The sequence below is a fragment of the Leopardus geoffroyi genome, chromosome A2 (assembly GCF_018350155.1).
Source record: "Leopardus geoffroyi isolate Oge1 chromosome A2, O.geoffroyi_Oge1_pat1.0, whole genome shotgun sequence".
Classification (NCBI taxonomy): Eukaryota; Metazoa; Chordata; class Mammalia; order Carnivora; family Felidae; genus Leopardus; species Leopardus geoffroyi.
The window spans coordinates 98246440-98261371 of NC_059331.1; the positions used below are offsets into that span (position 1 = coordinate 98246440).

Genomic DNA, 14932 nt, shown 5'->3' on the forward strand with positions numbered 1-14932 from the left:
CTTGCTTAAGATTCTCTCTCCCTCTGCCTTTCTACCCTGCTCTCTCTCTCTAATAAAAAAAAAAATTAAAATTAAAATTAAAAATAAAGAACTACTTTATAATGCAATCTCCAGCAATGAATGGTAATAAGTAAGTAAGGGGACAGCCTGCAAAGAGAAAAGTTTTTCTTACTATTAATGGTAACATGTATTCACTCCACTGCAAAGATAAATACAGATGCAGAAAGCCTGACTGTATTAGGGGATGAGGAACATTCTTCAGAATATGTGGCTAGTGTTCTTCAAGACCGTCAAGGTCATGGGAAAAGAGGAAGGTCTAAAAAACTGCTCTGATCAGAGGAGACTAAAGAGACATGCCAATTATTGTGTCCTTAACAGAATCCTGGAACAGAAGGACATTAAAGGAAAAACTAGTGAAATCTCAAATTATTAAAAAAGAAAAATCTGAAGTCTGCTTAATAGTCAATGTTAGTTTCTTAGTTGTGACAAATATACAATGGGAGAAACTGGGTGAGGGGTCTCTGGAAACTATATTGTCTTTGCACCTTTTCTGAACCTCGAAAATCATTCCAAAATAAAACATTAATTAGTAAATATATTAGCAAAGACAAAACTAAATTGCCCTGGCATTTCCATACCATGTGATCATTTTAACAGCCTGTTTATATTGTCTCTGTAACCTGAAATGTAGAAGGAACGCTGTGCAAAATGAAATCGTCCTTCCTGAGCATGTACTCCATCTTCTGGTCCCTGTCCAGGTCTCCTTTCCACTACCTGTTCAATCACTTTGCCTGTTATCTGGATCGGAGATCCCTCTGAGGTCAATGACTACATTATCTTTGCCTTAAAATCAAGATAGGTAAATAATCTAATTTCAGTTTTGACCTAATTCAGTGTTGTCTCTTATCCATGTTCCAATTTCATCAATTGCAAATGATTAAACATTTTTTAACTAATGAACGGTGCCAGTCTAGAGTCCTGCAAAGCACTGTACCAAGAAGAAAATATTACTGTGTTACTGACATGTTACTGGGACAGCCCCTCATCATACAACTGTTAGGAGTTCTCTTTACCTCACACTGTTATAAGGTTCTCTAGATCCTGGACTGACTTGCTTAAGAGACCCAAGCAAATTTCCGTGCAGCTCTGAAGAAAAGCTTGGAATGTTCTCGAGTCTTGCTCAGAAGCCAACATAAACTTTCAGCCATTTCCTTATGCCTGAATATTTCCGGTGTCAAGCCTGACGAATCAACGTGAAATCCTGTCGCTAGCCAAATTATTTATAAATGATAAAATCAGTAAAGTTAGTATGAATATGTGAAGATGAAACACATGCCCTTTTAGGAAGGGTTAATTAATAAATACCAGGGAGCATTATCCAAGCTTTGGACTTGCTTATCAAGTACTGTAATACCTCATCTAATGTAATATCTCATTTTAATGTTGAGAATTCAGTTCAATCCAAATGACCAAACTATTTATGTATATATGTACTTGGTGCTGAAATAAAACTTGAAAAACATGCTTTTTAAGGTAAGGAGTAAAAGCTGAATTTGCGTAAAGGACAGCTGTGACGAACCTGATACAATGAATTCCCTATTATCTGGCATGGTTGGAAAATGAGGTTAATCACATATTCTGGCTTATAGGCAGTTACCATAGAGACAGTGCACATATTATCCATTTCCAAGAATAAAAGAAAGATAATATACACTCAACACTGAAACTACACCAAATGTAATTTAATTTTCCTCTGATGAGTCAGACGTACTTGATGATCTCGCAGTGCCTCAGAATAATCATTGTGAACATCATCAATTATCTATGTACCCTATTTATATAGAAGTGCTAGTTAATGGAGTTTTTCCATTAGCAGAAATCTGAATAATGTGAAAGTTTTCTGGACTTAAAAATACGTATATGGCCAAATTGTCGCAAGTTCAAGAAAATAACCTATTGCATTTGCAAATAGATCGGATCAACATAATGATAGTCGATGGGGTTATGGAAGGACTGGGAAGATGTATTTGGTTGTAAACTAGACAGAAAATTTTATTGTTTTTGTATATTAGTAGCAACATTGCAAAATCCTAACCACGGAAAATCAAAATAATTTTTAAGGAGCTATTCTTAGTCTCAATATATATGGTCAGAAAGTGTCTCTAAAAAATGACACAGCCTTTTTCTTTCCCTTAAACTTCACTAGCAATAGTTTTGCTGACTTGCAAACATATTTAAGTTCCCCTACTCATTATAACAAATATTTCTCTTTTAAAATGTGATAGCATTGTTATTTTTATCACTAGGAACATGTGGTCTTTGAAGAGTTATGTCTGACCTTTTTTCATGGATTCATAAAGCATATCAATATACTCAAGGCCTCTGAAAAATCTTATAGTTTTAAAACAAACAAACAAAAAAAGGACTGTTTCTCAAGTATATTTGACCATTTCATTTTTTTGAGATTATATATCAACATTTGAAGAATATATACCCAGATTTCACTGGCACTCTTAGGTAAAGAAAATACAAAATGGTAGCCTTAAAGACTTTTAAAAATTCTTTCCATTTGGAAATGAGTGATAAGTCTGTTCATAATCTTCATCTAAAAAAAGCAAGAATGATTGCTTAAATTGTGAGCTATTATAATACTCTTGAAATTATACTCATTTTTCCCATCAGTATCTAATCCTGGTAAAGTGGGTTTTAGGATGACCCATGAACCAACCATCAGAGAACGTAGAAATCTATCCCTTCCATTCAGTACAACTAAATTTTGTGAGACTTTAATATTCACATCCCTGACAGAATATTAATATTTCCAAAACTCAAAAATTTTAAATGTATGCAAGTTTCTCCATTGTCTATCAGACTTGAATCAATTACTGTACACACACACATGCACACATAAACACATACCTTAGCCTATTCACCACTAAGTAGATAATGTTAGAGCAGTTCAGGAAAATACAATACTTTCAGATTTCTGAAGTATTTTGGACAAATTCATCAAATCTAACTATCTAAATTACTCTTATTAATTACCGTTTAATTTTCAAATTACCACATACATTTTACATGATTACAAAAAAAGCACTTGCAATGGGAAACTGTACCCAGTATGGTTCCCAGAGAAATCTTTAATCAGTATTACCTGTTGATCATACACTTAGGTTTATGTGGGGAGAGGGAGGTAGATTTTTCTCTATATCCATCACATTATATTCACAAAAGTAAAGTGAAAAAGAGGAGGATCTCAAAAGCAAACTTGTGACTTCCTTGGGAAACTGAATTTACAGGGGAACCCCATGTTGTTAAAAGTAAATTACAATTTTACCTACAATCCCCTTATATCAAAATTGATCTTCTAGGCATATAAGGTGAGTTCTCAAAGAGCAACTGGGAAATTTCCTTAATTAACCCCTTGTCCCCAAAGGTACCCTTTACAAAGGTTTCTTCCAGGCTTTCTAATCATAGTCCTTCCAGGACTACAAAGGTTGGCACTAATAAATTATGCTTATAGTCAAAATTGGAACTACTCATTTTTATATACAAGCATATCAGAAGAAATAACGTACCCTGAGGCACAAAAAATTAGATTAAATAGATCTCTGGTAATAACATTAAAAAACGGGTTAACAGGGGTGACTGTGTGGCTCAGTTAAGCATCCGACTCTTGATTTCGGCTCAGGTCACTATCTTACGTTTGTGAGTTTGAGCCCCACGTTGGCACTGACAGCATGGAACTTGCTTGAGATTCTCTCTCTCCCTCTCTCTCTTGCCCCTCCCCTGCTTGCACTCTCTCTCTCCAAAAATAAATAAATAAACTTAAAAAATAGGTTAACAGAACCCAATAATTCTAATAATAGCTCTAAAAAATAATTTGTTATGTTTTAGGATATGCTTCTCTTTTCACAATTAACTCATCTTTGAGCAAACATGATTGGTCTGTTAGCAGTGTCAGTTTCTTAACTATTAAGGTGGATGTCATCTTCTTTCAATTAGTGAAGAAGAAAAGTGCATTTCCTGAAAGTAATTCTTTATATTTGGGTCAGCACAGTGGGGTCAGGATCTATACCATCAATGTCCTATTGGTATTTTCTCTTAGAGTTACAAACAAACAACAAATGCAAAGCGAAAAGTTCTGGTCCTTATAGAAATTAAGTAGATATATTCATGCATACCAATAATTATACTACCAAGCAGATACTTACTGCTGTGTTTGCATCAGAGGCATATTGGTGCTCTCATAACTGTCCGTGTGCAGAGGGGGTATGATTTCCCCAGTCACAGGGTGGAACACAGGGAGTGTTGACAGGGGCCATGCTATCTCTCTATTCTTGGACATGTCACGAAGTTCTTTGGTAGATTTCTGAATAGCACTATGATGGACCAGCTGGATGCTAGATCAAAAAGAAATAAAACAACATCTGTTTAAAATCACATATTAGCCCAATGGGTCTTCAAATTTGAAAAACGTTATGAATTTTTTTCTTCTTTTTAAAACAAGGCATTATTGCACTTTTGGGCATTCTACAAGTTATCTCTGAAAGAGGTACATTTCACATACTTTTAACACAGCAACGCAGAAAGTTGCAAATCAATTTTTAAATAAATGTGTCTTTCATTAAACTAAGCTATAAAGCATTTTGTTAATATCACAGCCCTAAGTAACAAGCTAGTGCTCTATTTAATTTCTACGATTAAGATTAGACTACCATAGCTTTTATATTGTTGCTTCTGATGGGGCATTTATAAATACTCACAGAAGTTTCATTTTATGGTAGGTTATTACTGTAGATTCAGGAAAACGTGTATGAAGGGCCTTTTCATCTGTTATCTGGTTTATAGAAATGCAGGTTGGGAAATCACATAATATAAATGGCAAGTTAATATTCTGAATCTGAAATTTTAGGTTTAATTTTTACTTATGTCATCTTAGTTTTCAAACCCTTTTTATTTTTTAGTTTCTACCCCTCCTAAATATCTCTATTTAGAAAGCAGCTTTCACATTCATGAAATAAACCGTGAACGATGACAAATGAAAAAATAAAAGCATGACACACATGTATGGAGCATGATGAGCAACTGAGAAGTGAAAGAAATGATAAAGAAAATAACAGGAAAGAAGACACTTACTCTGGTGTTTGCATGTTTCTCTTTTCCCTAGAAACAAAACAAAATTTATGAATTAAATAATAGCATTGATATTTGGAACATTAAGACTATATGTTCATGGGATCTTGCATGATGTGGAAATGCTGACATTGTTACTATTAAGTGCAACCAGGAAGCATTTGCCACCAGGTTGATGACATTACTTAGATGAGTACACATACAGAGATGGAATACTGATGAGAAACACACAGAAAAATGAAAAAAAAAATGGAGATTAAGAATCAAGCTCTTGGAAATAAATTCTATGACATAATGAAATCAGGCTACATGTAAAAAATGGAAGAATTTGTTACTTGCTGCTTCATTAATTTTTTATCCTTTGCTTTGTTACCCTGACGTCTAGATAATCTCAGGAGATTCTTTTAATTGACATAGATGTCCTGAAAGTGCTAACTGTTCATGAAGTGAACACTCATTACTCAAATTATACTCTTATTTTCATTAATTTACTCCTAGGTTTATATGTATAGATACATATTTTCTTAAACATTTAGATTGTGCCACCCGTTTGACAGCAGAACAATTTCAAGAAGAATTCTGACCATCACTTCCGATCAAACTAAGACTATTTATTTAAAGTGCAATCATCATATCAGTAGATCCCACAGTCTCTGCACAAAATGGCTTATATAACCAAAAGAAGTAGCCTCAATTATTCTTGGGACTGTTTTGCCAACATGAATTTACATCTAGCCTTAATAATTGTTGAATAAAGTAATTATATCCCCTAATTTGATTTACTAGACTCAAACTATTTTAATTCATTTTAAAGGAATAAAGTACTGTAGTTTGACTTGAACACAATCTCAATTAATTTATAAAGTGTTTTATGAACCAAATGAAACTTGGCTTTTAATGGAATCTTATGTGTTGTTAACCTAGTAGGCTCTATAATTTTTTATTAGTGCTTTAAAGTACTCACACTCCTTCCCGTCGGCAGCACATGATATAAGCAAGTATTAGAAAAAGGACCAGTGCTACTGCCGAGGGCACAGCCAGTGTAATTAGGAAATCCGTGTAATAGTCTCTGCTTTTCAAAGAATCAGAAGGGGGTTTGTACTCTCCACCATCAGGTAAAATCCCCTCTCCTCGAATCACCTCCTGATAGGTGGACACTTGCTTTGTTTTATCAACCTGATATAAAAGAAGACAATTACACATCAAATTAATAGCTACAAACATGACAAGAGTTGAAGATCTAGACATATCAAAACATTCTTTGACACATTTCTCAAAAGCAATTTCTTCCAATTCCTTTATCATCTTGAACTTGCAGTTGTTTATGGCAGCTAGGAAGAAGTAATGAGCAAAAATAATTAAGGGTTGGGGCGCCTGGGTGGCGCAGTCGGTTAAGCCTTTGACTTTAGCTCAGGTCATGAGGTCACAGTTAGCGAATTCAAGCCCCATGTTGGGCGCCGAGCTGACAGCTCAGAACGTGGAGCCTGCCTCAGATTCTGTCTCCCTCTCTCTCTGCCCCTCCCCCACTCACGCGGTCTCTCTCAAAAATCATCATTTAAAAAAAGGAACAAAGGGTTTATGTTGGCCTAGTTTTTATGTCCTTTCCACAACATATAGACATATGTTCTGGAATCCATAAGTAATAAAGCTATGTGTGTATGCAGATGTTCTTTCCTAGTTTCCCTCCCCCAAAACAAAGTATGTTCCCACTACTGTGTACATTTCTTGTCTCCTAGTGACAAACCTCTAGTGCAGATGCCAACAAACCATGAACTAGCTGATAACAGAGTGTGTGTGTGGTTTCTAAGGTTAATGAAAGAGAAAAGACAAAATGAGAGACAATTTCTAAGTGACTACAATCTTGATCTTTCTTTCTGCCATCTAGCAGACAGAAGTAACTTTTAGGAAAGATAGCCGAAGGCACATGTCACTCATTTAATGCTACAGTTTTACTACATTCTATCCCAGAATCAAAAAATGCACATTTGCACTATATTAATTTACCTCCACATTAACTGAACCGCTTTCACGGAGTTGCATTTAATTGTTACAGGACTCTAAAAATAGTCATGTGAACTTGGTCATTACATTTGCTCCCCTCGCCCTTCCCCCTCCCCCAAAAATGCTGGGGAGAATGATTTGTGGCTTTTCTCAGCATCCTCTCAAAACAAAACAAAACACTTGAACAACTTTGTGAAGAACACAGTGCTAGAAAAACTTTTTTTTTTTTTTGCCAAAGAATTGATGGTCTGCCTCCTTTAAGAAGGAGTGAACTAAGTAACTGATGAATTTCCTCTTTCAATCTCCAATGTAGGAAGCTTGTTGTCAAACTTGACCTTAAGCTTATTTTTTTTAATAAAGTTCAGGTCCTGATCTTCCATTTCTTTGATATCTTATTTATTATATTTATTGTTGCATTATTTCATTTAAGCCTCCCGAAATCTTCTGGGATGAGATGTGACATATAAATAAATGCATGTAGAATAAAAAATGAAAATCCCAATATTGCCATATATAAAGTCTTACCACAGAAACTAAAATCTTCAAAGCCTAAGTCATCTTTAAACCTTTAGAAATTAGATAATATTCCTAAGCAGAAACCATTTACAGCAGGACCACAAGTAAAATGGCACTGCTGGGGCCTGCCATCCACGGACTTTGATTACAGGTACCCCCTCAAGTTATGATTGTGGCCTCTTCGTCTCTGGCACCCTTGCTCTGCAAATTCAACATTTACCTATAATACACATAAACCACAGAATCTTCATAATTTTACTTGACTTAAAAAGATAAAGAAAGAAACTTATTTTCCTCAGACACAGCCACATACAAAGAGGAGTCTAGGGCCAAGGGCCACAGGTGCTAAGTGCTACAATGTGAATACTATGTTCTCCCTTACTGGATCCGGGCAAGTTGCCTGCAGTCGGTTCTCTAAGACATGAAGTGACAGTTGTGTTTATGTGTCAATAACTTTGTTCAAATGTCAACTTTAAACTTAGATCGACTTCACTCACCACCAATCATCAAGAGTTGACAGAAGTTAAATCTAAAGGTCACTAAAGAAGTAAAACAACTTACCTATCTTCCAGAAAGCAAGATAAAAAAATACAAGTTTTATATAAAATATTATACATATCAAGTGTAGAGGAAACCTTACCTACATTTTCTTTAGTCTTTTAGAATGCTAATTAAAAGGTAATTTAAAAAGAGATATTTAATATTTGTGGGGCTGTGGGTAAGATTCTAATTTTGCACACTTGGAATTATTTCTTATTCCTTGAACTCTCCCTACAATTTGAATTTCTAGGACACTGACTCATAGCACAATATTGGTTTATTTTCAGATTTATTATTGTGCTATAGTCTCTCCTTCCGAAGTGGGTAGTGGCAGCATATTTGAGACTTTCTTCATATGTCACACAGACTCCATATTTATTCTGACTTAGCAGCCACCTGGATGTCCAGGGGGATCATTGGGACCACCTGCCAAGCTAATGTAGCCCCAACTAATCAACGGCAGACTGAGGACAAAAGTGGAGATACTCTTCCCTAAATGGATACACTGTCAACGAGCTTGCCAAATCCTTAAAGTGGAGGGAAGTCAATTGTGTTAACAAAGTAAACCTAGGATTTGTTCCCAAAAGCCATTCAGGTTTCAGTCAAATTTTATCTCCAGGCACATCACTTATAATTACATTTGCAAAAACGAAATAAAATAAAAACTCACCAATGAAATTTTGCACCAGTCAATGTAAAATTGGGTACGAAACTTTTTATCACATGTTATCACAGGCTCCATTTCTTGACTGCATCTCAATTGATTCTGTGGATTTTCAACTTCTCGTAAACAAGAAGAAAATGGTACATCGGCACCAACCATGACATAAACGCTGCAAAAATGTGAAACTCTCAGGTTATCCTTTGAGAAAATTGGAAACACTGAAAAACAATCTACGCTGAAAGCAGGATTTATCCTTTTGAATTGAGGGATTATCTAGAATCATCCCTAAGGTAGGGGCCTGGGCTTTAAAAACAGTGATTCATGTAGGGGCTGCCTTCCATTCTTTCCTTTATTCAACCAATATTTACTGAGTGCCTTGGTGTTCCAGATACTCTCTTGATTCTGTGTTAATTTCTAAAAAAAAAAATTTTTTTTTCATCCTATTTATTTTAATTCCAAGTAAGCATGTGTCTGTCACCTTATGATTACTGTTTGATACATTATTTACATTTAAAAATTATTCTTAAATTATTTAGAAATAACACTATTGCTAAAATAATAAATAATTGTTAGTAATAAATCTCACTCGACTTCATTTTAATAAGACTCTGACATTACATCTCTGGAGGTGTGGACATGTAGCTATTCTACCCAAGAGTTCTGTCAGCTTTCCTACAGCATAGACCCCTACTGTTAAGTTTCTTATTATACTCTTTTATCCAAGAAGTCAATCTAAGAGAAAGCTATGATTTGATAAGCACAAATTCAGCAAGCAAACTTTATTTTCTTGGTGCACATCTTAGCAATTAGGGGGAAAAACTCTACTTAATTGGTCAACAAGAGTTTCACACACACACACACACACACACACACACACACACACACACACAAAGAGAGACACACAGAGAGAGAGAGGATAGTGTTAAGAGCATTTAAATAATCTTGAAGCTGCTTGAGAAAAGGGCATCTCATAGGTCTTTCAAAAGAAGAGAGAAAACCAGGAAATTACTCTAAATACTTCCTTTTCTAATGATAATGCTGTAGCTACTTATAAAATGAAATAAACCCATCAAAATTCCAGTTCTTTGCAGAAATTGACAAGCTAACCCTAAAATTTATACTGGAAATTCAAGGAGCCTAAATAAATTTAAAAAAAATTCTTAAAAGAAAATAAAGTTGGAAGACTCACAATTACCAATTTTAAAATTTACTACAAACCAACAGTAATCAAAACAATCAGCAATAGTAATCTAGCATAAGGACAGACATGTAGATCAATGGAATAAAATTCAGAGTTCCAGAATAAACTCTTACATTTAGTAAACTGATTTTTGTCACAAGTGCCAAGATAATTCAATGGAGGAAAGAATAGTCTTGATAGCAAATGGTACTGGTACAACAGGGTATCCACATACAAAAGAATAAAGTTGGACCCTTTCCTCATAGGATATAAAAAATAAACTCAAAACAGATCAGAGACTTAAATGTTAGAGCTAAAACTATTAAACTCTGCGGAGAAAAAGTCATACATTTTTATGACAGTGGTTTAGGCAGTGGTTTCTTAGATATGACACCAAAAGTAATAACAGAAAAAAATCAGATAATTTGGACTTTATCAAAATTAAAAATTGCGTGCTTCAAAGGTCACCATCAAGAAAGTGAAAAGGCAACCCATGAAATGAGAGAACGTATTTGTAAATCATATATCTAATAAGGGAATTGTATCTACAATATATAAAGGACTCTTACAATTCAATAACAAAAAGACATATAATCCAATTTAAAAATGGCAAGGGATCTGGGATGCCTGAATGGCTCAGCTGGTTAAACATCGGACTCTTGGGGCGCCTGGGTGGCTCAGTCAGTTGAGCATCAGACTTTGGCTCAGGTCATGATCTCATGGTTCGTGAGTTCGAGCCCTGCATCGGGCTCTGTGCTGACAGCTTGGAGCCTGAAGTCTGCTTTGGATTCTGTGTCTCCCTCTCTCTCTGCCCCATCCCCACTCATGCTCTGTCTGTCTTAAAGATAAATAAAACATTTTTAAAAATTAAAAAAAAATCAGACTCTTGATTTCAGCTTAGGTCATGATCTCACAATCGTGGGATCAAGTCCCATGTTAGGCTCCATGCTGACAGTGCAGAGCCTGCTAGGGATTCTCTCTCTTCTCTCTCTCCCTGCCCTTCTCCCCCACTCATGCTCTCTCTCTCAAAATAAGTAAATATTTTTTAAAATAAAAACAAAAATGGCAAGGGATCTGAATAGACATTTCTCCAAAGAAGTATACAAATGTCCAATAAGTGCATGAAAAGATGCCCAACATCATTAGTCCTCAGCAAAATAGAAATCAAAAGCACAATAAGATAATGCTTCATATCCATTAGGATGGCTCTGATAAAAACACAGATAATAAGTGCTGGTAAGGATGTGGAGAAATTGGAACTCTCCCACTCTGCTGGTGGTAATGTAAAATAGTGCAACCACTCTGAAAAATAGTCTTGAAGTTCCTCAAAAGGTTGAATACAGAGTTACCATATGATCCAGAAATTCCACTCCTAAGTATATACCCTAAGAGAAACGAAAATAGATCTCTTGTAACAGACATTTGCACACGAATGTTCATAGCAACATTATTCACAGTAGTGAAGAGGAACAATCCAAATGCTCATTGATGAATGGATAAAAGGTGGAATATTCATACAATAGAATATTACTCAACCATAAAAAGAAACAAAGTACTGTTACAGGCTACAATATGGATGAATCCTGAAAACAATATTGTGGATAAGTGAAAGAAGCCAGTCACGAAAGACCACATATTACATGATCCCATTCATATGAAATGTCCACAATAGGAAAAGTTCTAAAGATATCAAGTAAATAGCGGTTGCCCAGGGCTGGGGCTGGTGGTGGTAGTAAGTGGTTGCCAATGGGTCTGGAAGGAAGGTGTTAGGATGATGAAAATGTTCTAAAATTGATTGTGGTAATGATTATACAACTTTGTGAATAAGCTAAAATCCATTGAGTTATAGGTTTTATTTTTAAATGTTTATGTATTTTGAGAAAGAGTACAAGTGAGGGAGGACGGGGGGGGGGGGGAAGAGAATGTGAAGCAGGCTCTGTGCTGTCAGAGCAGAGCCTGATGTGGGGCTCAAACTTGCGAACCGTGAAGTCATGACCGGAGCCAAAATCAAGAGGTGGATGCTTAACCGACTGAACTACCCAGTGGCCCTGAGTTGTATGTTTTAAATAGGTGAGTTGCCCAGTGTGTGAATTACGTCTCAAAAAAGCTGTTATTTTTAGGAATGAATTTAAATGAAAGTGTAGCACAAAAATTCAAAGCTGTGTCAATGGAAGTAACGAACTCACACCCTGAGTTGATAACTGTGCCCCAGAATTTGATTATACAAACTCATTTGGTTGCTCTTTGTGTCAAATTTATATTTGGACTTAAGATTCATTTGAAGGAACATTTTTTAAAAACTATGGTGCCTTTGGGAGACAAATAGTATATAATGGGCTAAAATTAAAGATGAAAATAAAAATCAAAAATTCTGTACAAAAAGTAGGTAGAAGAAACCACTGTGGAGTATTCAGATGATCAGTAATTATAAATATATTCTATTTAAAACAAGTTCTTACTTTTAAGCTTATAAAAAGCCAATTTCTATTCCCTTACTAACTGCTTAGCCAAGATCTTATTTCTCCTTAATAATTATGAAATGTACTTATAAATACAGAAATAAAATGAGTGTTTTTATAACTGTTAACTTGCTTTAACATGACATTGATTTGCATTTATAATTGGTAAGAGTTTAAACTAATTCAAGATAACATAAATGGGCATAAGTTTTCGGTGCTTTGAAATGTTTTTCCCTCAAATTATAAAAGCAATATAAAAACATTACATAAAAACTGGGATAAAAAAACAGAATTAATTTATATTACCAAGATAACTATTTTCATTTTCCAATGTACCTTGCAGAGTATTTTTCAAATGCATACATTTTAACCTAACTGCAATCATCTCTAAAATATAATTTTGCACCCGGCTTTTTCTCCTTAATGCATCATAAGCATTTTCCACATTGTACAGGCTTTATAATTATAGATTTATGGCAATATATTTTTTTAAGTGCACATAATTTATTCAACAATTATTTCAGAGTCGGACATGTAAGTTGCTTCCAAAGTTTTGATTTTATAAATAATATTGCAAAGACTATCTCTGTGCATATTCTTTAATGTTACTATCTTAAAAGAGATGCCTAGAGGTAGAAACATTTTTATGACAGTTGACACATACTGCCAAATTACTTTCATCTCTACTTGGATGATCCATAAGCTTCACAGACTTAATATGTTCCGAACTGAGCTCATCGTCACCCCACCCCACCTCCACCTGTTCCTCCTTTTCCATCTTCTTCTCTCTCGATGATTGGCATGGCCAGATGCTCAAGCACCATCATCTTTGACTCCTGTCCTTCTTTCTACATATTCAATCCATCATCAGTCTCTGACATTTACCCTGAAAGAACTCTCCCATACACCTGTCCACTTTGTTCCATCTCACTGTTACAACCCTACTTCTGATCACCATCACTTTCCACAGGCCGTGGAGCAACAGCCCCTCAACGATTCTCCTTGAACCCAGTCTTTCTCACTGTCCTCAGGGAGCCTCTTTGCAGAACAAATGAATGAATAAAAAGCATTATACCAGTTTTAAAACACAGGCAACTGCTTATTTGAAAGTTGCTAAGAGAGTAGATCTTATGAGTTCTTTCTCATCACAAGAAAAAAAAAAACTTGTTACTAAGTGAGGTGACGGATGTTAACTAAATTTATTATGGTAATCGTTTTGCAATATATACATACATCAAATCATAATGCAGTGTTACATGTCGATTAAATATCAATAGTGGAAAAATAAATAAGTTAATAAATAAAATGCAAACAGACTACAAATGTCATGCTTGAGAGAAGGAGATATTAGATTTGCCTTGCAGGTCCAGAAAATGTGCATTTATTGTTTCCTTTGCAGAGCCTGTAAGCTTCAACATGTTGGCTTTTTACAAAAAAAAAATTTTAGTATAAGGCCATGAATAATAACTCTATGCTATACATGCTAAAATTACATTTTTCATAATCTGTTTTCCTTTCGGCTCACTTTTTGATATGCAGAAACAAAATTTTTACGAAGTGAAACAAAAAAGATCATTACACCTTTATGACCTCAGTCACGTGTTTTCAAGCTTTAAAATGTGTAAACGGCTGAGATGGTAACATATTGTCAAGTATAAGACTCTCAAGCAAGGTTACCAAAACCTCAGAATCTTGAGAATTGATTTACATGGAAGGAATTTGTTCCTTCTAAAGGAATCTTTTCTTCCAGTTTGAACAACTCAATTTCCCTTGAGGTAGAACATATTCACTGTGCCTTTACACATACAATGTTTTAAACCAAGTAACAGGTAAAAAAAAAAAAAAAAAAATTAAGCCCAAACTCTGCCTTTTTCAGCCAGATTTCTGTTAGCTAAATGGATCCAATGAATGCATACTTTACCTATTTGTCCAAGAAACGAATGTGCCTTATTCTTTATTTTGTGTATATAGGAAATAAAAGAGAGTTTAGGGAAGGATGTGCCCACATGTTACATGTTGCCTGGGAACTTGAGCTCTTAAAAGAAAATGCACTATGATTCCTGCCTCTGTCCCCCACACCATGTCTTTGTTCTGTGCATATCTGCAACCAATCAATCAAAAAATAAGATGAACAATAAAGGATAAGTTAAACTAAATAAAAGATGTAATACAGAATAAGAAATACAATAAAGGGCACTTCCAGACTCTGTTCTACTGTTCACTTGCTCCTCTCCATTGGAGAAAGAATAAATTATCAGAAGAGGGAACTGGCACACACTGAAGGGTCAGACCCTTCTAGTTCTGTGTGTTGGGGGGAGACTTTCCTGCGTGCAGAAGGGAGGCATTCGGGTTCAGTCTACTCTACCACTCTTCACCATGTGTTATATTTTGCAAATGTCCCTAATGCTTCAGGATAAAACAGAAACAATTTTTCTT

General features: G+C 35.1%; 1 protein-coding gene across 14 annotated transcripts in view; it reads right to left on the reverse strand.

The window, feature by feature from the left end:
• SGCE (sarcoglycan epsilon) overlaps positions 1-14932 on the reverse strand; it is a 69199-nt gene that overhangs the window by 8830 nt on the left and 45437 nt on the right. For 8 of the 14 annotated variants that reach the window (XM_045494819.1, XM_045494817.1, XM_045494811.1 and 5 more), the window contains 4 exons: positions 8864-9026; positions 6101-6312; positions 5140-5166; positions 4215-4403 (listed from right to left, as the gene is read on the reverse strand). In XM_045494819.1, the coding sequence (XP_045350775.1) occupies positions 4215-4403; positions 5140-5166; positions 6101-6312; positions 8864-9026 (591 nt within the window). Of the gene's footprint in view, positions 1-4214; positions 4404-4766; positions 4841-5139; positions 5167-6100; positions 6313-8863; positions 9027-14932 lie in introns of those variants that run through there. The other 6 variants (XM_045494818.1, XM_045494812.1, XM_045494823.1 and 3 more) reach the window with 2 other exon arrangements.